Source organism: Camelina sativa, chromosome 17 (assembly GCF_030686135.1).
Source record: "Camelina sativa cultivar CO46 ecotype springtype chromosome 17, ASM3068613v1".
NCBI lineage: Eukaryota > Viridiplantae > Streptophyta > Magnoliopsida > Brassicales > Brassicaceae > Camelina > Camelina sativa.
In genome coordinates, this window is record NC_141896.1 from 12,869,948 (window position 1) to 12,893,738 (window position 23,791).

The window sequence follows — 23,791 nt, forward strand, 5'->3', positions numbered from 1 at the left end:
ATAATATTACTAACGCTAGAATATTTTAGATTTAAAAATTTATATTTGTTTTTAAAAATTCAACTTATGGTATATCCAAAATAAAACTATTTTTAATTATAATAAATAATATGATAATTTTTTTTATTGTTTTTTACAAAATAGATTCATATATAAATATGAGAGGTGAAGTATAATGATAATTAACTAATTAATATGGTAAGTTAGATATCAAAGGATTTTTGATGAATAATTTAATAAAGAAAATTAAAATGGTAAGTTAGATGATATCAAATGATTTTTTAGAAAATTCTCTTTAAGATTTTCGAAAACAATATGTTCTAATAATAGAATATTCAGAAAATAAATTAATGTTGCATCCACTATTTAACTTGTAACCAATTAATCTATAACCTATTTGTAACCAACTTATTAAAATTATATAGTCTACAAAATAATGATGTGTACTTCCGTTTTATTATAAAGGGGATGTTTTCTTTTCTGTCGATAACTACAAACGATGCTTCACACTCAATTTTTATCTATGAAAGTTTAGGATCATGAAAAATCGATTTATGCAATGTATAATCGCAACTTTTCAGTTCTTTTTTGGTTTTCATGGATACCATAACATATTTAGTGGAATTAATTTGAATCATCATAAGAACAGACAATTTATATCATTTGCTTCGCAATTGTTATCTATTTTTTCTAGTTTACTATGCTCTTGCTTTTTTTTTAATAAAGATTTATTGTACATAACTCCAAACTAAGAGTTGGCAGCAAAAAAAAAATATGTAACAAAACAAAATTGTTGTGAAGAGTAAACCAAGTAGAGAAATACTAATTTCATTAGTGTTCTTATAAGTTGTTGGCCTCCTAGACTATTGCACTACATCTTAATTCTTTTTATCTAAATTTTTGGTATTAGCATATTGTCAAACTGTGACTTACATTAATTTTGTTGATAATCTATTGTATACTCCATTGTTTATTTACAAGTATGTCACTTTTTGGTTTTTACATTTATCATAACATAAATAGAAAAAAAATTCGCATAACTTAGTTAGTTGGTACTATCTGTATTATAAAAATAAAATATCGATAATTGTAAACATATTACCATGGAGAAGATACACACCGGTTAGCATGGATATCATATGAGAGATGATTCTCATATTTTTCTAGCAATACGATATTGGAAAAGTATATTGTTTATGTCCATTTTCTCTTTGTGTGTTTAGAAGGATCCATGAGCTTTAATATATACATTGAATGCTTGATATTTTTATATATAACAAAAATCCTTTATCTTAAGAGGAATTTGAAGATTCAAAATTTTCTAATATAATATTCATTTGGATATTTTTCGATATGGATGAAACTCTGAATTCATGTCTTCACATAAGTTGATATAAAAATTTACATAAACCAACTCACTCGACACCTTTGTTTCTAATGTCTCTTACAACATCACTTAACACTTAAATTAGTTTTCTTGCGAAAACTGGTTTTGGTAAGAATAATAATTTGAAAATGGCAAAGACAACCATTTTCTGGGTTCAGAAATGCTATAGGAAGATTTTGAAAAGAGTGAATTTGTATAAGGCGATACTTAAACAATTATCATTTAAATGTAGAAGAACTCATGATGTCATTTTCAAATGGAGAAATTTACTAAGCCAAGGAAAAATACGGGAAAAAACTCAGATCAAAGAAACAAAATGAAATGAAGAAAAAATGCACTCATCTTTCTCAAAACATTGCAAAAACACAATGGTTGAAAAACATTTTCTTTATTTTGTTTTCCCACTTAGCCTTAAAATAAATAAAAAATTGAAAAATAAAATAATCAATATAGATTCTATATGTACATTTGATATATATTAACAAAATGAAAAAGAAAAAAACATCTTTAATCTTGATATATAAATAATTCTAAACAATTGAGTACAATATGTAATATATTTCATCATTACAATATGTTACACCATCCATTTTTATTATTTTAATATAAGTAGACAAGATTGTAAAATATTTCGCGCGTGAAAACAATATACACATGTAAGTATTTTTATAACTAAAATGTATTTCATCATTGCTTGTGAGTTGTGATGAAAAACATAAATATCCATATATATATATTTACGAGGTTAGATGTTTTAAGCAATTCCTACAAATATATCAATATCGAACTTTATTAATAATTAGTAGAAAATTCGAGATCACATAATACCTTGATCAAAGATGTAAATATATTCTACATAAAAAAGAAATGATGTTTTAAATGTGAGAGATGCAAATTATGATAAAAGTAGTCATAGTGGTTATATTCAATCAAACATCTATTTGTGTAAAAATATCAAATCATATGTTATTCAATCACGGATTTTAGAAAGTCTAAAAAAATTCATTTTTATTTAACTAGTGATTTGAAAATCTACTGTTATTGAAAATATTTTTAAAATTTGATTTTTAATGATTTTAAGCACGCCAATCTACTTAAAAACAAATTAATTTATTTATTCATAAAAAAATTAATTTACTTATTGTTTCAACTTTAAATTTTTGTTTGATGCTGATACATTCGGTGGTACATAAATTAGCAATCTTTGTGGACATAGATTTGCTTCTACACTTTATGACCACATTTCCTTCAGCTTCAACATGAGAGGATCAATGGTTTTTTCTAGTTTCATATGGGTATTGGTGATATAATATTCAAAAGGTTTTGGAAAATGTAATGGAGTTGTCTTGATGATTCGAAAGTAATTCACATCTCTAGCGTGAAACTCCAATGCTCTTCCGAGATATAGGAAAATTCATTATTCATATCTAGACCGATTCAGTTGAGAATGTTTTCGTGTTTTTTGCGGTCACCCAAGATACTAGTTTCTTTTGTCTACCACATGTTGGATGTTCAATTTAGTGAATCTTATTGTAACTTGCATAGTAATATAAATCTTATGAGAATGAGACATCATTAGAAGGAAATCTTATGCTTACCTAAGAAAGTTATTTTATTCGTCCACTGACCATGTATATGTTAAGAGTTGCACATCTATATTTACAAAATTTTCTTATACACGACATCTCCTATTATCTTGTAATTTTATTCTTTGCTATTTAGAGAGAGAGATGTCGTGTATTAGAAAATTGCAAAGAGGTCAAAGGAATCGGTCCAATCAAAGAGGGTGTAAAATATAAATAAAAGTCAGCGGCAAACTTTTATTTTTAATTTTAAGTCATCCTCATTATAGTGTGAGACCAGAAATAATGGAGATAGCCATTGCTGGTGCATCTGAGTTCTGAGATATCAAAAGAAAATAAAAGCTTGTGAAGTTATAACAATCACGTGAAAAAAAAAAAGTTTCCACAATAAAATACTATTACTTAGCAAGAAATTAACTTCACAGTAATCAAACTATTATATGGTTAAATCGTGCAATCACGTTCCAAGGCCTCTCAGGAACCCAAAATAAAACCCGACACAGTGTTACCCGCTCCCTATACACTTGACTTTATGTTTCATTACTCAGACTCGAGAGTAAGTTCTCACTTCTCACCCACTTGTCTGTAACACGGCACAAGCCAAAAGGGGGGGATGCAGGTACCGTGAATCGCTAGGGCCTTTGAAAGGCAGTAGCAAACGAGTCTTTTCTTGTCTCACTCTCATAAATCTTGAGCTGATTCCTATACTTTGAGAACGGCCTTTTTTATGTGCAATACTACGACTTACAACGCCTGACCAAAAGTCTCCAAACCCGATTGTTGTTGATAGAGTTACTCCTCGTTTCGATTGAGATCTATAGATTCCCGTTGAAGGACAAAATCCATTGGAATGGCTTATATATTTAGCCTGAAAGGTCAGAACAATTATAACATTGTGTTCACCAAACCATCTTATTGTTCATAAAAAAGCAATTGAAATTAAAATGGTGAGAGTATTAGAGGGTAAGCGTGTGAACAGAGCCTTACCATGTGTTAAGTGAATATATCAAGTACCAGATGATGGTTTTTGGATCCACATTTGCTTCTGCAACACAGTAAAAATGAGTCTTCTAAACATGGTTAAAAGAGCACATTTTAAGATGTAGTAAAAGGCTTTGGTATCTTGCCTCATGTGAATTAGAACCACCACCACCTCCTCTCCGGGATAATTTACCCTCACCAGTAATCACGTCTTCTTTTCTATTGCGACCTCCAACACGACGACTAGAATGTCTAGTAGAACCTGGATAAAGTCAAAAATTTTGGCAGAACCAACATCACTTTTCTTGATTCGTATAAATGACACAAGAAACATTATGCATTCTCCAACTTCAAATGAACTAACCATTCTCGAGAGTGTGTCCACCAGACGAGTTCACCACTTCTCCAGATCTTTGAGAGTATATCCTTTCTTTCACTTCACCATTGTTTGCTGTAAGAACATATGCAAGATGAGTTGAGATGTCATGGAGGAGAAACACAACCATAAAAATGAAACTAATTACTTATTGTCAACAACAGAAACAGAACCTGCTGAGGGTAGCGATTGATCCTCGCTGATATTGGACCCATCACGACGAAGAGGAGCCCACACAGCACGATCAGGTCTGTCCTTGTTTCTTGTACGCCTCTCTTGCTTCTCACTGTTGGTACCAGAATAATCTTTCCCTGCACATGGATCATCTTTTTTAAATTATCAGCCCAACTCGGGAAACAAACATATTGGCTTAAATCCTACTCCCTTATCACCTGCTCGAGTGTTGGCTGGCCGAGAGGGTCGTTTGTAGTTTTCTGCTTCCGAGGGTTCCATTCTTTGCTCAGGCTGGACAAAAGTTGAAGACTGGCTCGGTCTTGAGTCACTTCTCAGAAGTATTCCCTTGATCAACCTCCCTCCAACATCAATTTTCTGATTTTGTCTTGAAGCTGTGAAGTTTCCAGAAAGATTGGTTTCTCTATGCTGTTCTGGTTGTGGTGGAGGGTTCTAAAAATACCATTGATAAATGAGAAGCTGTACATGGCTCATAATCCTGTATACAACTGTCAAATACAAGATAGTCTGCACAACTTTCTTAAAGAGCAAATAGCTTACATCAGGATTGTCTCGGTCTTTCGGTTTCAGGAGCAAAATCTTTTTCTTCCCAGAATCCATAGTCAATGCAATCCCTGGGAGAGAACTATCTAGGACAGAGGCTGTAGTTGAATAGATAGGAAAATAAGTTAGAATGACAGTGGGACTTTTACGAAAACTGAAAAATATATAACTAGCTAGACAAGAATAACTAAAGAAGTTGATTGATTACCACTATCCTTTTCTAGTATTTCCTTTCCACTAGTATTCTGCTGATGATATTCTTGCTTAGAGCTGCCAACATCTAATGCAACCTTCCGGGACACATTTTTTGAGCTTTCTTTTTCCACATACTATAAAGAAAAGTAAAAGATTTTACCATGTACACATAAATTTCGCAATAAGAAGGCAACATACAAGTAAAATGGCAGACTACACTAACAATTCACTCCTAAAAAGTGAGAGACACACCTTTTTCTTTTCAGAGTTTCGTTTGGAGGGCCTTGGACTTGGCTTGTTAGCAGAGACTGCTCTGGCTCTTCTACCTCCTCTTCGGACATCTGATAAACCCTGTTGGTTTAACAATAACCAGAGATCAACAACTTTAATTCCAAAAAAGAATGGATAAACTACAAAGATATCCATCTCAGGACACCTCTGATTTTCCACTAGGTCGACTAATACAAAAAGCAAAAAACGTGAGCATAAGTACCTGGGAACCCATCACAGTAGCACGTTTTTGACGTATGAATTCCATAAGAGGGGTAACAATGGGAGCCGCTTTAGAAGCACCTATAAAGTGATTAGTAATCTCCATTAACTCACTAGAGAATATAACCAAACCAGATCAGATAGTGATATAGCAAATAGAACTCATTTCTAACCAGACAGCTCAGCTTCTCTTCTTTCCAACTGGATTTCAGCGCTAGGGAGATTCTCAACAGGTTGAGCAATCACCTTAAGGAATTCCAGATAATCAGGGTCTTTGCTAATAGACCCTTCACGAGGATCTTTCTTATCACACGGTTTCGGCACACGCTGTGAAGGTGCATATTCAACTATAGCCTTAAACTGAGCACCTAACCAAAAGCAACCACACCAATAATCACATCTCCGAATACAACATACAGCTAAAAAAACACATGCAGCCATCAGACAAAGACAGATTAGTAAAAGTCAAATACCCTTTTCATTAACAAACACATGCCCGTTGAAAAATGCAGCGAACTCATAAACATCTTCTGGTGCCTTGAAAGCTACGTAGGCCCGTGAACACTTCTGATTCCTAAAGCTGAAGCAACCACAACAAAAACACACACACACACACACAGACACAAATCAATCAAACTCAATACTGAGTATATAATTTCACTAAAATCAACTTAATACCCAGAATCTTCAAACATAATCAAAGACAATAAATCCTCAATTTCTCTTATACACAAACCAATCACCTTCCCCCTCAATTACAAAATAAAAAAAAAAAACGTAACCCTAAAATTTAAGCAACGTTCCAAGAAACCAAATTAGAATAAGAACCCAAACCTGGACTTCCCGGGACGAAACGAAACCCAATTGTAACGATCACCGAAACGAGGATCAATCTGGGACAAGAGATCGGACTGAGAAAGAGAAGGGGGCAAGTGGCGAACAACCACCTTCTTCTTCTGCAAAGGTTCCTTCATCCAAAAGATTATATGAAAACAACACCGCTAATCAAAGAGGAACACGATGAAGAAGACGAAAAGTGAAACACATCAAAGACGCTGTGAAAAAAAAAAAAAAAAAAAAAGATATCGCACGCAATTTTGCCCTAATTTTGTGTTTCCTCTCTTCCTCTTCCTCTATAAAACTCAGCTAAAAAAATTAACTTAAAAAAAAAAAAAACAATCGCATAAATTTCGAACCCGAAGACTAATGAACCAGCCGGTCTACGTGGACTTTTGAACCTTAATGGGCCACAATTGGGCCTATTATGAACTTTTTAACTTTATCTTTCAGCCGTAGGATTGAGGTTTAAGGGCATCAAACGGCAGAGAATAAACTCTGAATAGGTTTTGTGTATTAAAGTCTTCTCATATAGACCGTAGGATGAAGGCTGATAAATACATCGTACGGTTTATAATCACTATAGTAAGGTGAACCGCGTGACAGGTGATAAGTACCAGTTTTGTACATTGGAGGAACACAAAAAGACTTGTTTGGTTCTGGGGTTCTAGTCACAGGTTTTACTAGTTCCGTATAAATATCGTCCAAAAGATATTTTTATTTTGCAAAGATCTTTGTTTATCTAAAATCTCTCGTCGCTTTTAGCTTCTCCTCTTTTTAAGCAAGTAATCTTCTCTCTTCTCTATCTTTCTGAATTCGATTTGCCCTCTCTTGATCTGTTGATTCTGTGGTTTGTTTTTTTGATTTTTCTGGTTCTGTTTTGCTCTGTTTTGGTATTTTATCTTGCGATCGTTGCTACTAAAGCTTAGACCTTTAAGCGATCTTTTTTTTGTGTGTTAGCTGCTAGGTATATGAGTTTGGTTGAGATGGGTGGAGATATGATGGAAGATGATTGGGAATTTGCGACGTCGTCAAACCTTAACCGAACCCTAGTTCTTGTGGGACGTACTGGTAACGGAAAGAGTTCCACAGGGAATAGTATCCTTGGGAGGAAAGCTTTTAGGTCAAAAGTTAGAACCGTAGGAGTGACGACCACGTGCGAGTCACAGAGAGTTATTCGAGAAGATGGTGAGATCATTAATGTCGTTGATACTCCTGGTAAGCTCCGCCCCGTTATTTTCATTAATGTGATGGTAACCTAGTGATAGTCCTTGAATGTGATGGTAACCTGGTGAATATGTTGTTGGTATAGGTTTGTTTGATGTGTCCACTGCAGCCGATTTTATCGGTAAAGAGATTGTGAGGTGTATAAGTTTGGCAGAAGGTGGGATTCATGCCATCTTGTTGGTCTTCTCTGCGAGGAGGCTTGGTAGCGAGGAGAAAACTGTGCTTAGTTTCTTGCAAGCGCTATTCGGCAGTAAAATCACTGACTATGTGATCGTTGTTTTTACCGGTGGCGATGACTTGGAAGAGGATGATGAGACAATGGAGGACTATTTAGCTGACTCCTGCCCTGATTTTATGAAGGTAAGTGACTTTGGCTGACTCTTTCAAGAGGATCATATAAAAGAAGGATATTTGTTTTTTTTCAGCTTATGTTATTTGTATTGGTGTGGATTGTAGGAAATTCTTGAGCTATGTGACAATCGGGTTGTATTGTTTAATAACAAGGCTACTAATAAAGTCAAGAAAGCTGAGCAAGTTGAGAAGCTTCTCTCAGTTGTTGAATCCGTTGTCAAACATAACAATGGTAGACCGTACACAGATGAGTTGTTCCACGAGCTACAGGTGAAGAATTTTGTTGCTTTTACATTTTTTTTTTCTGAGTTGTTGTTACTTTTCCTAATCGAGGCAGAGAATCCTAAACTGTGGTTGCATTCTCCAGGAAGAGGCTATCAAGCTAAGGGACCAGAAAAAGGAGGTTGAAGCGCTGGAAGGTTACTCAAATAATGAGATATCTGAGTTCAAGAAGCAAATCGATATGTCCTATGACCGGCAGCTTACCCGTATCACAGAGATGGTAATTCTGTTATCATTCTTTATACAACAATGTTGAGTTTTCACATTTCTAAAGGGTTCATGCTATATAACTTCAATAATTCATATGCAACCACCTATGCATCTACCAAGTTGGAATTGTGTACAAAAAGAGTTAGTTAGTTGATGGTTAGGGTGTGTTGTTCATTTAATTGATAAGCTTACAAAATTGTCTGCATAGACAGAAGCTTTATGGTTGTGCTTTCATTAGCATCTATCTTATTCCTATATGATTCCTTCAGCTATAAGTTGTTGTGTTGTTAAATGCTGACCACATGCATTTTCTTATACATTGATTAAATCATAGCTTTACAAGTTTTCTGCTTTCTTGTTGCTCTCCAGGTGGAGAAAAAGCTGAGAGAAACGGCCAAGAGGCTGGAGCAGCAACTGGGTGAAGAGCAAGCCGCAAGAATTGAAGCGGAAAAGAGGGCTAACGAAGTTCAAAAACGGTCGAGTGATGAGATTAAGAAGCTGAGAGAGAATCTGGAGAGGGCTGAAAAAGAGACCAAGGAACTCCAGAAGAAACTGGGAAAGTGTATTAATCTGTGATTGCTTAAATGTCAGAAGCTTCACTGAAATCTGATTAAGGGTTTTCTTATGGTTTTTAGGTTTTATCATCAAAGACAGTGTGTGAAAAACACATCCTATGTATATTTTTCATCCTTATTCTCCTCAGAGTGTCATGGACAAAAGTTCATTCTTTTTTTCTTGGTGGAACTTATTTGGTTTTCAAAATTGGTAACTCGCTTGATAATTATAACATAACTATAGAAAAGTCAGAGAATCTAAAAAGATAATTTACTCATAACTTTTTAAGTAAAACTAATTTATCTCATAAGATATGAAAAAATAATAATAGAAAAGAAAACACAAACATCTTATAGAAATAAGATAAATGTAAATTTTGGTTTATTTTCGAGTTGAAGTTGGGTTAGGTTTTTTTTTTTTCTCAAGTTAATAAAAAATTCAAATCAGCAATAAAATAGTTATATTTATTTGTGAATATAATATAACATAGCCACACCATTACGACACATTACATACAAATTTTACTTTGAGAGATAAATGATTTTTTTTTTTTTTTTTTTTTTTTTGAAATTTTTTTTGTTGTTGTAATCGATCATTTTGAAAAATGGATTTTTTCTCTCTCGGCGATTCCTCTGGCGATCGCCTTCTTCCTTCTTTCAAATTGATTTCTCCGATCGAAATTTTGATCAGGAGTTTCTTTCCGACCACGGAATCTTGCAATTATGGTTTGGGATTTCATGTAGGCGGTTTATTTCTGTCAGTTTCTGTTGACAGTTTGTTTCTCCCAACTTTCACGGGAGATAACCGTCAATATAAACCGTCATGGGCATCTTATAAATCCATAAATTTCCCACGCTTTCCCTCTATCATCTTCTCAAAACCTTATGTTCTTCCCATTCCATTACCAACAATGAGCGACAATATCCGCAAATCCGTTCAGGATCTTGATTTGGGCATTGATGATGCCCCAATTTCACTTCCACCAGAGTTTCTCAATCGAGCAATCTCTGTCAATCGGCACACTTTGGTCGTTACTCCAGTCAATCCACGGAAGCAGAATCTGCGAGCCCTCATACGCCAAATGCCACGGGTTTGGGGTTTCCCCGATGAATGTGTCGGACGGATTCTCGATGGAGGGCGAGCACAATTCCGATTTCAGTCTGGGGACTCTCTGAATCTGGTGTTGCATAGGGGTCCCTGGTCTTTCAACGATTGGATGGTAACCACCCACCGCTGGTACCCAAACATAAGTGATGCTAACATGAAGATTATACCTTTTTGGGTACAAATTCAAGGTATTCCTACACTTTGCTTAACCAATGATACGGCTAGGTGGGTAGGGAACAAACTAGGTTATGTTTCTGATGTTGATTACAATGAGAATGAGATGCAAGTGGGGGCTGTTCGTGTTAAGATAAATTGGAACATAGATGATCCCCTGCGTTTTCAAAAGAACATTCAATTCATTGCTGATGAGAATATAGTAATCAAGTTTTGTTTTGAGAGACTGCGTAATTTCTGTACGAGATGTGGGTCACTCAAACATGATGTGAAGGAATGCTCTCTTGGCTTTGATGATTCTGAACCAGAGGATTCTGACAATGACAGTGATGGTGAGAACCACAAGGATGGTGATAAGGATATGTCCGAGGCAAATACATTACCTTCAGTGGACCCTGCAACCCTCATCCCGGGTTTGCAAATGCCACCACCTTCAATTGGTCATGTTCAGGGGTATGGCACACACACCGGGGTTAACAAGAATCTACCAAGTGTTTTCGTGGATAAAGACTTAACGGTTGAGCGTATCCGCTACTTGAATGCTAAGTTCGCAGGACGTTTTGCTACTCATAACCACTCGCAGAACCTTCTTGATGACATATCTGACAATGCACAACCGGAATTTGTTTTCATGAAGCGTAAGCGAGTACAATTCGAGAGTTCTTTCAACAAAGCAGAAGCGGCTGAGGAGTTGGTGGTCCTGAATCAACTTCGACAAAAGACTCAACGCACTGTTTCAATGGACTCATATTCAGTGAATAAAGGTTTCGACGGAGGCGCGGAGGGCCCAGTACCCCCAGAGTTTCCAATATGAAGATACTTTCATGGAATTGTCAGGGTGTAGGTCCTTCTTTAACTTCTTCTCGTTTAAAAAAACTCTGTTTAACTACTAAGTGTGATATTCTCTTTCTCTCTGAAACTTTAAATCAAAATGCTGTAATAACTAAACTTAAGTGTGATTTAGGATTTTCTAATGCTTTTATTCAACCCCCTCAAGGTAGGAGTGGAGGTTTATGTTTATTTTGGAAAGACAATGTTGTCTTGTCCTTAATCTCACAAGATGAGAGACTTATTGATGTAACTGTTGACTATAATAATATTAAGTTCTACTTGTCTTGTGTGTATGGCCATCCTAATCCTAGTGAAAGACATGTATTGTGGGAACGCTTTGAACATATGACACTTTCACGTACTTTACCATGGTTACTGATCGGAGATTTTAATGAGATAAAAAGCAATCGCGAAAAAATAGGTGGACCATCTCGGGAGGAATGGACCTTCAGAAATTTTAGACACATGATTGCGGTGTGTGATCTTGAAGACATACGTTCAAGAGAGAATAATTTCTCATGGGTTGGTGAAAGACACTCCCATACAATACAATGCTGTCTTGACAGAGCAATGTTCAATTCACCGGGAGCTGCAATCTTCCCAAATGCAGAGGTTCAGTTTTTAGATTTCGCAGGATCCGATCACAGGCCCATTTTGCTCGACTTAAATGACATAGTAAGGCATAAAAGACGTATATTTCAGTTTGATAGACGTCTACTAGAGGTACCAAACTTCCAGGATACGGTCAAGGAAGGCTGGCTAGCTGCTAATGATGAGTCAGACATCCCAATAACAGAAAGAATCAAGAACTGCAGACGAAGTATGGCCAACTTAAAACGCGAACATCAAGTAAACTCAGAGGAACGAATTGTCAACCTTCAAGCTCGTTTAAACTTTGCAATGGAGAGTCTAAACCCACAAATAAGAAGTACTATCCCTTTCTTGCAAGATGATTTAACAAAAGCATATAGTGATGAAGAAAAACATTGGCAACAAAAAAGCAGAAACCAATGGATGTCTTCTGGTGATCAAAATACCAGTTTTTTTCACGCGTGTGCACAAACGAGGTTTGCAAAAATTGGATTACATCTATCTCGGATGAACAAGGCAATCTATATCAAGGAGACAAGGAGATTGGGGATCATGCACAAAGTTTTTTTTACAAATATATACGCAACTGCAAACCATCATGTCTCACCCTCTGTATTTGCGGACTTCAAGCCAAACGTATCTGAGGAAGCAAATAACAGTCTTACAAGAGCTTTTAGTAATGAGGAGATTTATAATGCCGTTTGTTCCATAGGTGATGATCGTGCTCCGAGACCGGATGGTCTCACAGCCAGGTTTTATAAAGCATGTTGGGGAACAGTCGGACCACAAGTAACAAGTGAGGTACACTCCTTTTTTGAGACTGCAGTAATGAAACAGAGCATAAATCACACAAATATTTGCATGATACCAAAGATAGACAATCCCTAAACTCTCTCGGATTACCGACCCATAGCCTTATGTAATGTCCTATATAAGATAGTCTCTAAATGCTTGGTGCAACGCTTAAAACCACACTTGAATGACATAGTCTCGGACTCTCAAGCTGCTTTCATCCCGGGACGATTAATCCAAGACAATGTAATGATTGCACATGAAGTTATGCATGCATTAAAAGTCAGAACTCGAGTCTCACAGACTTACATGGCTGTAAAAACAGATGTCACAAAAGCCTATGACCATGTCGAGTGGAATTTCCTGGAAACAACTTTACAACTTTTTGGTTTTTGTCCAAAATGGATAAATTGGATCATGGCGGTAGTAACAACAGTTAACTACTCAGTCCTAATTAATGGAGCTCCTTATGGTTTTATTCAACCAACGAGAGGTATTAGACAGGGAGACCCTCTGTCACCGTACCTGTTCATACTATGCTCGGATATACTAAGTCACTTAATATCATCAAGTTCTCGAGAAGGAAATCTTTGTGGTATTCGGATTGGTAATGGTGCTCCAAGTATTACTCACTTGCAATTTGCTGATGATTGCCTATTCTTTTGCAAAGCTAATAAGAAAAACTGTCAAGCATTGAAAGATGTTTTCGACATATACGAATATTATTCGGGACAAAAAATAAATACATCGAAATCTATGATCACATTTGGGAGTCAAGTATATGGAACTACCCAACAACGCCTGAAAGTGATCCTAGACATCCCTAATCATGGTGGAGGTGGCAAGTATTTGGGTCTCCCGGAGCAGTTTGGTAGCAAAAAGAAGGAAATGTTTGAGTATATTGTCGACAGGATCAAGAAACGCACTAATGGCTGGACAGCAAAGAAGCTATCTCCTGCAGGCAAAGAAATAATGTTAAACTCAGTGGCTTTATCAATGCCGGTCTATGCTATGTCATGCTTTAAACTACCATTAGGAATCACCACTGAAATTGAGACCCTGTTAATGCAATATTGGTGGGAAAAGAGTTCAAATAAAAGAAGCATACCATGGATTGCTTGGAAAAAATTACAGTGTTCAAAAAGAGAAGGGGGATTAGGATTTAAGGATCTTGCAAAATTCAATGATGCCCTTTTGGCAAAACAAGCATGGAGGTTAATACAATACCCTAATTCTCTTTTTGCGAAAGTGATGAAAAACAGATACTATCGTGATGAGTCTATACTCGATGCTAAACAAAGAAAGAAACAGTCCTACGGATGGTCGTCTATTTTAATCGGTCTAGATCTTATTAAAAAAGGTTCTAGATACATTGTGGGGGATGGTAAGACTATCCGTATCGGGGAGGATAATTTCCTTGAAGTTCATCCACCAAGATTAGTCCAAACCTCACCAGTACAATCATCGACAACACTTGATCATTTCATCATTAAAACGGGTGATTCTCGGACATGGGACAATCAAAAACTACTAAAATCAGTTCAACAGTCGGAACAAGAGATGATTAAAAACATCCACCTCTCTTAAGATGAATATTCAGATAAACTCATTTGGAATTATACTCGCTCCAGGGATTATACTGTAAAATCTGGTTACTGGTTCATCACACACTATCCCTTTGATCCAGGAGATATCCCAAATATCCCTCATGGTTCAGTGGAACTAAAGAATAAAATTTGGAAGCTAAGGTTACAACCAAAGATCAAACATTTTATGTGGCGTATATTATGTCAAGCTATACCAGTCACTACACGGTTACGATCACGAGGTATGAACATTGATCCTTTATGTTCACGGTGTCGTCAAACAGAGGAGTCAATCCATCATGCTCTATTTTCTTGTCATTTTGCCATAATGTCATGGAGACTTTCCGGTACTGTTTCTTTAAACACTTCTCACCTACCTTCAAGTGTAGAGGATGTCATTGACCAACTGCTATCATTCCAATCACAAACAACCAATTTACATGATTCTCTGTTGCCCTTTGTTCTGATATGGCGCATTTGGAAAGCAAGAAACAATCAAGTTTTCAATAATTTTCGTGAAAGTGCGTCGAAAACAGTTTTAATGTCAAAGTCGGACACAAAAGAATGGATTAACACCTTAAAGAACACATCGTCCTTACTACCTGCAACACACCGAAACATAAGTACTTGGTTACCGCCAACTCAACCGTATTTGAAATGCAATTTTGATGCTAGTTTTGACTATCAGACACATCAGGCAACAGGAGGATGGATGTTTAGGAACCATCAAGGTGAACCAATAGTATGGGGAGCAACTAAACTACACAATGTACGATCTCCACTAGAGGCAGAGACAAAAGGATTGCTTATAGCGATTCAACAAGCATGGATTCGTGGTTATCAAGCAATTATCTTTGAAGGAGACTGTGAAATTCTGATTAAAATTGTAAATGGTTATACTATGGATGTCTCCTTAACAAATCTTCTGCATGACATAAGAGCTTGGTCTTCCAAAATAGGGCAAATTTCATTTACTTTCACAAAGAGAGAATGTAATAGGGTGGCACATGCCTTAGCTAAGAATGGATGTATAAATTCTCAATATTACACTGACTCTGTTTTGAAGCCACCATAGCTGAGCAACTCTCTATGTAATGATCTTTGTTAATCAATATATATTACATTTGTGGAAAAAAAAAGATAAATGAAAAAAATAATTAAATTAACAAAAAATGGAAAATCAAAAGACTTCCAATAGAAAATTAGTATTTTAAAAGGTTTAAATTCAAATATTCGTAAACCTTTAATAATGATATGTTATTGATTCTGATTGTTTTGTAATTTTAATTTTTAATCTCTTCTAAAATTTAAGTAAGTGTATTCACATAAAGTTTATCCAGTATATATATGTATATTCATAAGGAAAATTAACTAATCACGATTAGCCATTTCACTAACTAAAATTCTTAAAATTTAAATACCTTTCTATATTAAGATATAAATAGAAACAAGGAATAACATTATACTAAATAAAAGTAGGAGCTATAAGCTTCTAAGGCTGTCCACCTAAGCTTTAAAAAAACCAATAGATATTCAACATGTCACTAATTAACATTTTTAGAAATTTACAAAATTTTATATATTAAGAATTATTTTAAGCAACCTATCAGGATTTGACATGTCATTCATTAACATTTTCTAAATTTCCAGAATTTTTTAGAAAAAGGAAAATTTTTAATATATGGAAATAAAAAAAACTATGTACGATATCTCACATTAGCTAGAAAATTTTTAGACGATGGTTCAAACCAGTATAAATAAGATTAATATGCTTCCAACAACGAATGAGCAGGAAAGTTTGATTTATCAGGCGTCCAAGTTTAAAAGTTTTATTCGGTTTGATCCAGCTTTTTATTTGATCAAACTAAAACTTTAAAAAGTTTCAAAAAATATTATAATATTAATTTTTAAAATTTTTTTAAATATTATAGATATTGAAAATTTTAAAAGCTCTTAGCCTTTAAAAAGTTTTTAAATATTATAATTTTAAAATTTTAATAGTTTAAAATATTATAAATTTTGAAACTTTTTAAAAGGTTCAAATATTATATTCGAACCTTTTAAAAGTTTAAAATATTATAAATATTGAAACTTCTAAAAGTTTTAGCTTTAAAAAGGTTTCAAAATATTATAATTTTTAAATTTGAAAAATTTCTTAACATTTAAAAGGTCTTTAAAATAATTAAAATTTATAAATTTTAAAAATTTGAAATATAATAAATATTGAAACTTTTAAAAGGTTCAAATATTAAAATATTTAAACTTTATAGAATGTTTTAAAATACTCCCTCTGTTTCATAATAAGTGTCATTTTTACACTTTACACACAAATTAAGAAAACATATTTAAATATCTCTTATACCCTTAAAATTGATATTGACTCTTGATATTCTTCAATGAATATGAGGTTAAAGTTGGAAATTTATGCTTAATATTACATTGAAAATCTAAAATGACACTTAATTTGAAACAAAAAAATCAGGCCAAAATGACACTCTTTGTGAAACAGAGGGAGTATTACAATTACTTAACCTCCATAAAAATTTTAAGATAGTATATATATACTAATAAAAAGTTGAAGCTATAAACTCATAGTGTCCATATAGGATTTAATAAAACCAGTAAGAATTAGATATTTTGCTAAGAATTTTTTTTGGAAATATAGTAGTAATCTATATTATTAAGATTTTTTTAGAAAAAAAAAATCTATAGAAATAAAAGAAATATGTACAACGTCCCACATCGAATAGAAAATTTTAGACAATGGCTGAGAACCATTATAAATAAAAATAATATGTTTATAACTTTAAATTTATCAGGTTTGCTTGATTTATGCTTATTTATCAAGTTTTCAAATTTAACAGTTATTTGATTTAGTTTAGCAAATTAATTTTTTAAAGGTTTAAATATTTATTATAGAATGTTTAGAAAAATTATAATACCTCCATAAAAATGTTAAAATATTATAACTATTTAAACTCTATAAAAAGTAAAAGTGTCATTAATATTTAACTCTAAAAATTTTTTTTACAGATAATTAAACTACATCTAAAGTTTGAAATATTTTAAATATTTAATATGTTTTAATAATTTAAAAGTTTAAGAATTACGAAATATTATATATCAATTTTTTTAATATCTTGAAACTATCTTACTTATCTCCGTTTGTGCTTTATATCTCTTATGAGCTGTAAAACATGTTTTCCGTATCACTTTACAGATGATTTGATACTTTTGCAGTAAAATTTTTATTTTTAAGTCGAAGAAAGAAGGATTGACGTTGAAAGACCTTGATTTGATGTTATTTGAGTTTAAAGAAGAAGGATCGACGAAAAACACAAATATTGTTTTTACTATATATGTGTTCATATTACTTTCTGTGCAAGTAAGGATTTTGGTTTGAGAAGTATATGGATGAAATTATCAATAATTGGGTGCATGTGTTGACTATGCTGGTTTTCATGAATTGTACAATTTTTATGAGAAAAAAATGATTTTGGTCTTGGAGTTTGATGGGTTAACAAGTTGTGTGTTAGTCTAAAAAAAAAAGGTTTTTTCAGTGAAAGAATGTGAAAAAGTTGAAAAGGAAGAACAAAAAGAAGAGTATAACAAAGAACTGAACGGTAAATGTAACGATGACAATTGGTATAAAATTTGACAATGAAAATGACAAGAAAGAATATGAAGAATAAGAAAACATTAAATAAAAAATACGAAAACAGAGGTGATAGTGATCAATTAAATATGAAAAAGGAGATAAATTCATGATTATAAAATTGTTTCATTTTTCTGGTGGCCAAAGAAATGGTTTAAGATATGTGAGGTCACCAGTTTGATCCGCCTCGCCTGGATGTCGAGTTAGATTCATGATTTTTTTATCAGATTTGATTTTAGAACACAACTGATTTTTATATTTTTAAAAATTGTGTATATGAAATTTATTTTTTTCCTTAATAGTAATTTTAGGGGGGTGTATTGAAACAATGATTTTGGAGGATTTCATGGAATTTAGGAAATTTGGAATTTTGATTGATTTTAGGGAAGTTGATATGATTTATGGGAAAATTCTTTCAAATCCCACCTAAACCATGAGATTTGGATTTCTGTATTTTTAACTAAACGAATTCTCTCAAATCCTCCAGAATCCCCAAAACTTATTAAAATCTAAATCCACGAACTGTTTTGAATAATAGTGGATTATAAAGTAGATTTTTAAATCATCAGTTCAATAACAGTGGATTTCAGAAGACTTTTTAAAATCTATGATTGAATAACATAGGATTTGTAACTTTTATACAAATCACCTAAAATATCAAGTTGAATACTTCTGTAAGATAATATTTCACTACCTCATCAATCATATATAATTTTTATCAAAATATATCAAACTACGCGTGGATTCAAAACCTAGTATATGAAAAAGATAAGTGCAAACTTAAATAAACAAATAACACACTTCACAACTTTTTTGCTTTCATTCCGAGTTAGAAGCCGTGAAGACTTTCTTTTTTGCCAAACCAACACAGTTCACAGCTGTCTTGCTTCTTTGTCATTCTGCTCTTCGGGAGTTTCTAACTCATATCCTCTCATTTCAAGGTTCCACTCCAGGCCATATTAAATGTCTTGCTCGCCTCCTCTCGAGATAATTAATTAGTTTCTTGATCAGGCTATCTTCTCCATAAACTCAGCTTTGGATCTTTCTATATATCCTCTTGTGCTTCCAATCCGTCAATCTCGTCAAATGCAAATGGAATGAGTCCAAAAGAAAACCAAGATACCACAAGCTCTCTTGAAATATCAAAATGCAAGAAAATACAATTGGACATTTAATGCAACAATGAAAATTACATGAGAATCAATTGGGGAACTCGGTGGGTATTTTAGGAGTGAGCGTGGACTGCGGCAAGACTATTCTTCTTTCTATTCCTATTTGTTTATCATATGCATTGAAGTTCTCTCCAAGTTATTAGATAGGGTTACCGCCATTTCCTGCGTTGGATATCATCCACACTACAAGGCTCTCGGTCTCATTCACTTGAGTCTCGATGATGATTTGATGGTGCTTACAGATGGTAAAGTCCGGTCTATAGATGGTATTCTAAGGGTTTTTGAGGAGTTTGCTATGTTCTCCGGATTGAAGATTAGTTTGGAAAAATCTACTCTATATCTAGCTGTGGCATTACAGAGAGGCATGCCAACATGATATATGGGTCACTCCCTCTTCTCACTAAGAGGTTCACTAGAGCAGACTATCAACCATTATAAGATCAGATAAGGAAGCAAATCAGCTCATGGACCACTCGTTTGCTATTGTATGCAGGCAGGTTGAATTTGTTAGCTTCGGTGAGTATTGCAAATTTTTGGCTAGCTGCGTTTCAACTCCCTAAGGAATGTGATGTCTCTCTATTTTACATTTTGTTAACCATCTTTTTTGTCATGTTTTGCATTGTTAAGAGTATGTCCTTAGTATTTTTAGGTCCTTAACCTTAGATATTTGTATTTAAGTGTTTTAGGGTGTTGCATTGTTGCATTTTGGATGAAAATAGGTATTTTGGAGCTTAAAATGAGTAAAAAGAGGGATTAACGAGTTGCATCTATCACAAGGAAGGATCTGGTGTCATTTATGGGGTTTACACAAAAGGATTTGAAGCATCAAGAAGGAAAAGGGAGGCACCGGACCATACCACCCGACCATTGCCAAAGAGCACCCAGTCGAGTTAATGACAATACCCTCAAGGTCGACACTAATGAAGCTTTTCCATTAAGATTCAGCTTCTGAGTTCTTCATCAAAGTTAAATGGAATCAGGTTAGCTTTCCAATGGTTGTGATTTCAGGCCAATCGGACTTGCGGTTCAAGAGTTATTACTATTTTAGTGAACGTACATACATCCAGATCGAAGAATTGAATCACCCGATCGCCTATCCAACCATGCACCCAAAGTGGAGCTCGACCCTAGCCTCGTGTAGCATGCTTCAGATACTATATGGTGCGGCTAGGTCAATTGGTTTCCATATATAAATCACCTCCTAACCTATTTTCGAGAGGGAGGAGGCGAGAACCGTTTTTACACTTTTCTTGGAGCAAATTTTAGAACTTAGCATTTATTTTCCAGTTTTTTGTAGTTCTTTTAATTTGAATTCTGTTTACATTTTGCTATTGCTTCTTTATAATAAAACGTTTATCTCTTTTTCATCTTTCTGCTTATGCAATTTTTATTTCTTTATGGGTTTATGTTTGTTGCCATGAAATCTGACTAGTGTACCAAAGTTTCTAGGGATGGGATAGGCTAGTAAGTCTTCTTAATCGATTATGATGTTTTAGATTGTTTGTTTTATGAAATTTCTCGTTTGGATTAGTGGTTTTAATGCTAGTTTCGAACCAAGAGGTTGAGATTAGATTCTAGGCATTTCCACACCGAGAGGTGCTCGATGAAATACCTGAATAAATTAATGCCAGATATTTACTCACTTAGGCTAAGAGATTATATGTGTAAGGAATTTTTTGATAATAATGGATTGGATTTTAATGCCTGCTTGGTCATGTTTGTCCAACGAGAGTTGGGTAAGGGAGTGATTAGGGTTGATTGTTTCTACCAAGAGAGTGGATTAGCAAGGTTTAGAAATTCATTGTGTAGGGAATAGATTGCTTGAGGCCCGTAAAACATTCTACGTTGATTAGGAATACTTATGAACCGATTACCCCATTCTTAGGAGCTTTCATATTTTGATTGTTTACAATTTTAATATCAACTCGACCACCAACCCGACCTGGTACTCGATCAGGTGCTTCGTGTGGTACCTCGAGTTGTTTTTCATTTTGTTCTTATTTTCTTGTTACCCGATCCCCTACTCGATCTGGTCATCATGTACCCTGGTTGTGTAGTTTTATTTCGTTCTTTTTATTTATGTTCATTTTAGGTTGTTGGACAAAACCCTCATTATTGCTTGGCTTGACTTGCATTGCTTTGATTGCATCCTATCTGCTAGCATATAACAATTTATATTGATAACCCTTTGTATCACAACTGCATAGGGAATTGATATCTTGGTGTAAAAACCTATTATCAATTTGGCGTCGTTGCCATTTGGTTGTTTCTTGTTACAATTAGGATTTCAACACTTGCTAGATCAAGTTCTTTTTATTATTATCTATTCTCGATACTGATTGTTTACTTGTCTAGTTTGGATCTCAGGTGAACCTACGGGACCCCCTATCCGATCCCCCACCCGAACCCCTACCCGAACCTGTCTACTCGAGTACCTGCTCGTGTGACCATTCAGATACTTGATTGGGTACTTGTATACACCAACCTTTTCCCAAGAGAACTGAGACATCAAAGGACAATATCAAAGTTGAACAAGAAGAAGTGGGAATGGAAAATCCAATAGTTCAGATTGGGCCTCAATGGTGGCCAAAACACATTGGAGGCTACATCTAGAACCAGGAAGGCTACATGAATTCTACAGCCATACGCCACAAGGAGGTTATCAAAACCAAGCAATGGGTCCACCACCTTATTTTGCTTATCAACAGCTTCCTGCTCAAGATCAAGAAATGAAGAACATGCTTCAACAAAACATGCTTCCACCAATCTTTTCGTTTAACCCGGAATTGTTTTCCCCTACCCTTGAACCCAAACATTTTCTTTCAAGCCTTGTTATGATTTGTTGAGTGAGGCATTTTCATGTTTTGATGGTGCTATAGGTTGTGAAACCTTTCAAGAGGATCATATAAAAGAAGGATATTTGTTTTTTTTCAGCTTATGTTATTTGTATTGGTGTGGATTGTAGGAAATTCTTGAGCTATGTGACAATCGGGTTGTATTGTTTAATAACAAGGCTACTAATAAAGTCAAGAAAGCTGAGCAAGTTGAGAAGCTTCTCTCAGTTGTTGAATCCGTTGTCAAACATAACAATGGTAGACCGTACACAGATGAGTTGTTCCACGAGCTACAGGTGAAGAATTTTGTTGCTTTTACATTTTTTTTTTCTGAGTTGTTGTTACTTTTCCTAATCGAGGCAGAGAATCCTAAACTGTGGTTGCATTCTCCAGGAAGAGGCTATCAAGCTAAGGGACCAGAAAAAGGAGGTTGAAGCGCTGGAAGGTTACTCAAATAATGAGATATCTGAGTTCAAGAAGCAAATCGATATGTCCTATGACCGGCAGCTTACCCGTATCACAGAGATGGTAATTCTGTTATCATTCTTTATACAACAATGTTGAGTTTTCACATTTCTAAAGGGTTCATGCTATATAACTTCAATAATTCATATGCAACCACCTATGCATCTACCAAGTTGGAATTGTGTACAAAAAGAGTTAGTTAGTTGATGGTTAGGGTGTGTTGTTCATTTAATTGATAAGCTTACAAAATTGTCTGCATAGACAGAAGCTTTATGGTTGTGCTTTCATTAGCATCTATCTTATTCCTATATGATTCCTTCAGCTATAAGTTGTTGTGTTGTTAAATGCTGACCACATGCATTTTCTTATACATTGATTAAATCATAGCTTTACAAGTTTTCTGCTTTCTTGTTGCTCTCCAGGTGGAGAAAAAGCTGAGAGAAACGGCCAAGAGGCTGGAGCAGCAACTGGGTGAAGAGCAAGCCGCAAGAATTGAAGCGGAAAAGAGGGCTAACGAAGTTCAAAAACGGTCGAGTGATGAGATTAAGAAGCTGAGAGAGAATCTGGAGAGGGCTGAAAAAGAGACCAAGGAACTCCAGAAGAAACTGGGAAAGTGTATTAATCTGTGATTGCTTAAATGTCAGAAGCTTCACTGAAATCTGATTAAGGGTTTTCTTATGGTTTTTAGGTTTTATCATCAAAGACAGTGTGTGAAAAACACATCCTATGTATATTTTTCATCCTTATTCTCCTCAGAGTGTCATGGACAAAAGTTCATTCTTTTTTTCTTGGTGGAACTTATTTGGTTTTCAAAATTGGTAACTCGCTTGATAATTATAACATAACTATAGAAAAGTCAGAGAATCTAAAAAGATAATTTACTCATAACTTTTTAAGTAAAACTAATTTATCTCATAAGATATGAAAAAATAATAATAGAAAAGAAAACACAAACATCTTATAGAAATAAGATAAATGTAAATTTTGGTTTATTTTCGAGTTGAAGTTGGGTTAGGTTTTTTTTTTTTCTCAAGTTAATAAAAAATTCAAATCAGCAATAAAATAGTTATATTTATTTGTGAATATAATATAACATAGCCACACCATTACGATACATTACATACAAATTTTACTTTGAGAGATAAATGATTTTTTTTTTTTTTTTTTTTTTTTTTGAAATTTTTTTTGTTGTTGTAATCGATCATTTTGAAAAATGGATTTTTTTCTCACTCGGCGATTCCTCTGGCGATCGCCTTCTTCCTTCTTTCAAATTGATTTCTCCGATCGAAATTTTGATCAGGAGTTTCTTTCCGACCACGGAATCTTGCAATTATGGTTTGGGATTTCATGTAGGCGGTTTATTTCTGTCAGTT

The 23,791-nt window shown here is 34.3% G+C and overlaps 2 protein-coding genes and 1 pseudogene across 4 annotated transcripts; 2 read left to right on the forward strand and 1 right to left on the reverse strand.

Annotated features, from left to right (window-relative positions):
- Positions 1 to 3,349: 3,349 nt before the first annotated feature.
- LOC104757742 (regulator of nonsense transcripts UPF3) lies at positions 3,350 to 6,947 on the reverse strand. The gene is made up of 13 exons (XM_010480510.3): positions 6,584 to 6,947; positions 6,223 to 6,329; positions 5,923 to 6,117; positions 5,751 to 5,830; positions 5,510 to 5,608; positions 5,271 to 5,391; positions 5,060 to 5,160; positions 4,720 to 4,951; positions 4,501 to 4,638; positions 4,316 to 4,402; positions 4,098 to 4,213; positions 3,958 to 4,015; positions 3,350 to 3,838 (listed from the first exon to the last, which is right to left on the reverse strand). The coding sequence occupies exons 1-12, from the start codon at positions 6,721 to 6,723 to the stop codon at positions 3,977 to 3,979; spliced, it is 1,455 nt and encodes a 484-aa protein (XP_010478812.2). The 5' UTR covers positions 6,724 to 6,947; the 3' UTR covers positions 3,350 to 3,838; positions 3,958 to 3,976.
- A 278-nt stretch (positions 6,948 to 7,225) lies between these two features.
- Positions 7,226 to 9,418, forward strand: LOC104757741 (immune-associated nucleotide-binding protein 9). Of its 2 annotated transcripts, none has more exons than XM_010480508.2 (6): positions 7,226 to 7,371; positions 7,547 to 7,804; positions 7,899 to 8,173; positions 8,270 to 8,434; positions 8,532 to 8,666; positions 9,026 to 9,418. In XM_010480508.2, the coding sequence occupies exons 2-6, from the start codon at positions 7,558 to 7,560 to the stop codon at positions 9,230 to 9,232; spliced, it is 1,029 nt and encodes a 342-aa protein (XP_010478810.1). In that variant the 5' UTR covers positions 7,226 to 7,371; positions 7,547 to 7,557; the 3' UTR covers positions 9,233 to 9,418. The 2 variants fall into 2 exon arrangements, with proteins under 2 accessions (XP_010478810.1, XP_010478811.1); XM_010480509.3 differs by having other exon boundaries at positions 7,246 to 7,436.
- Positions 9,419 to 10,121: 703 nt separating this feature from the next.
- On the forward strand, positions 10,122 to 23,233 carry LOC147923620 (uncharacterized; annotated as a pseudogene). The gene is made up of 5 exons (XR_015587466.1): positions 10,122 to 11,282; positions 11,330 to 15,349; positions 22,085 to 22,249; positions 22,347 to 22,481; positions 22,841 to 23,233. The product of XR_015587466.1 is annotated as an uncharacterized LOC147923620 (transcript).
- The last annotated feature ends 558 nt before the right edge of the window (positions 23,234 to 23,791 follow it).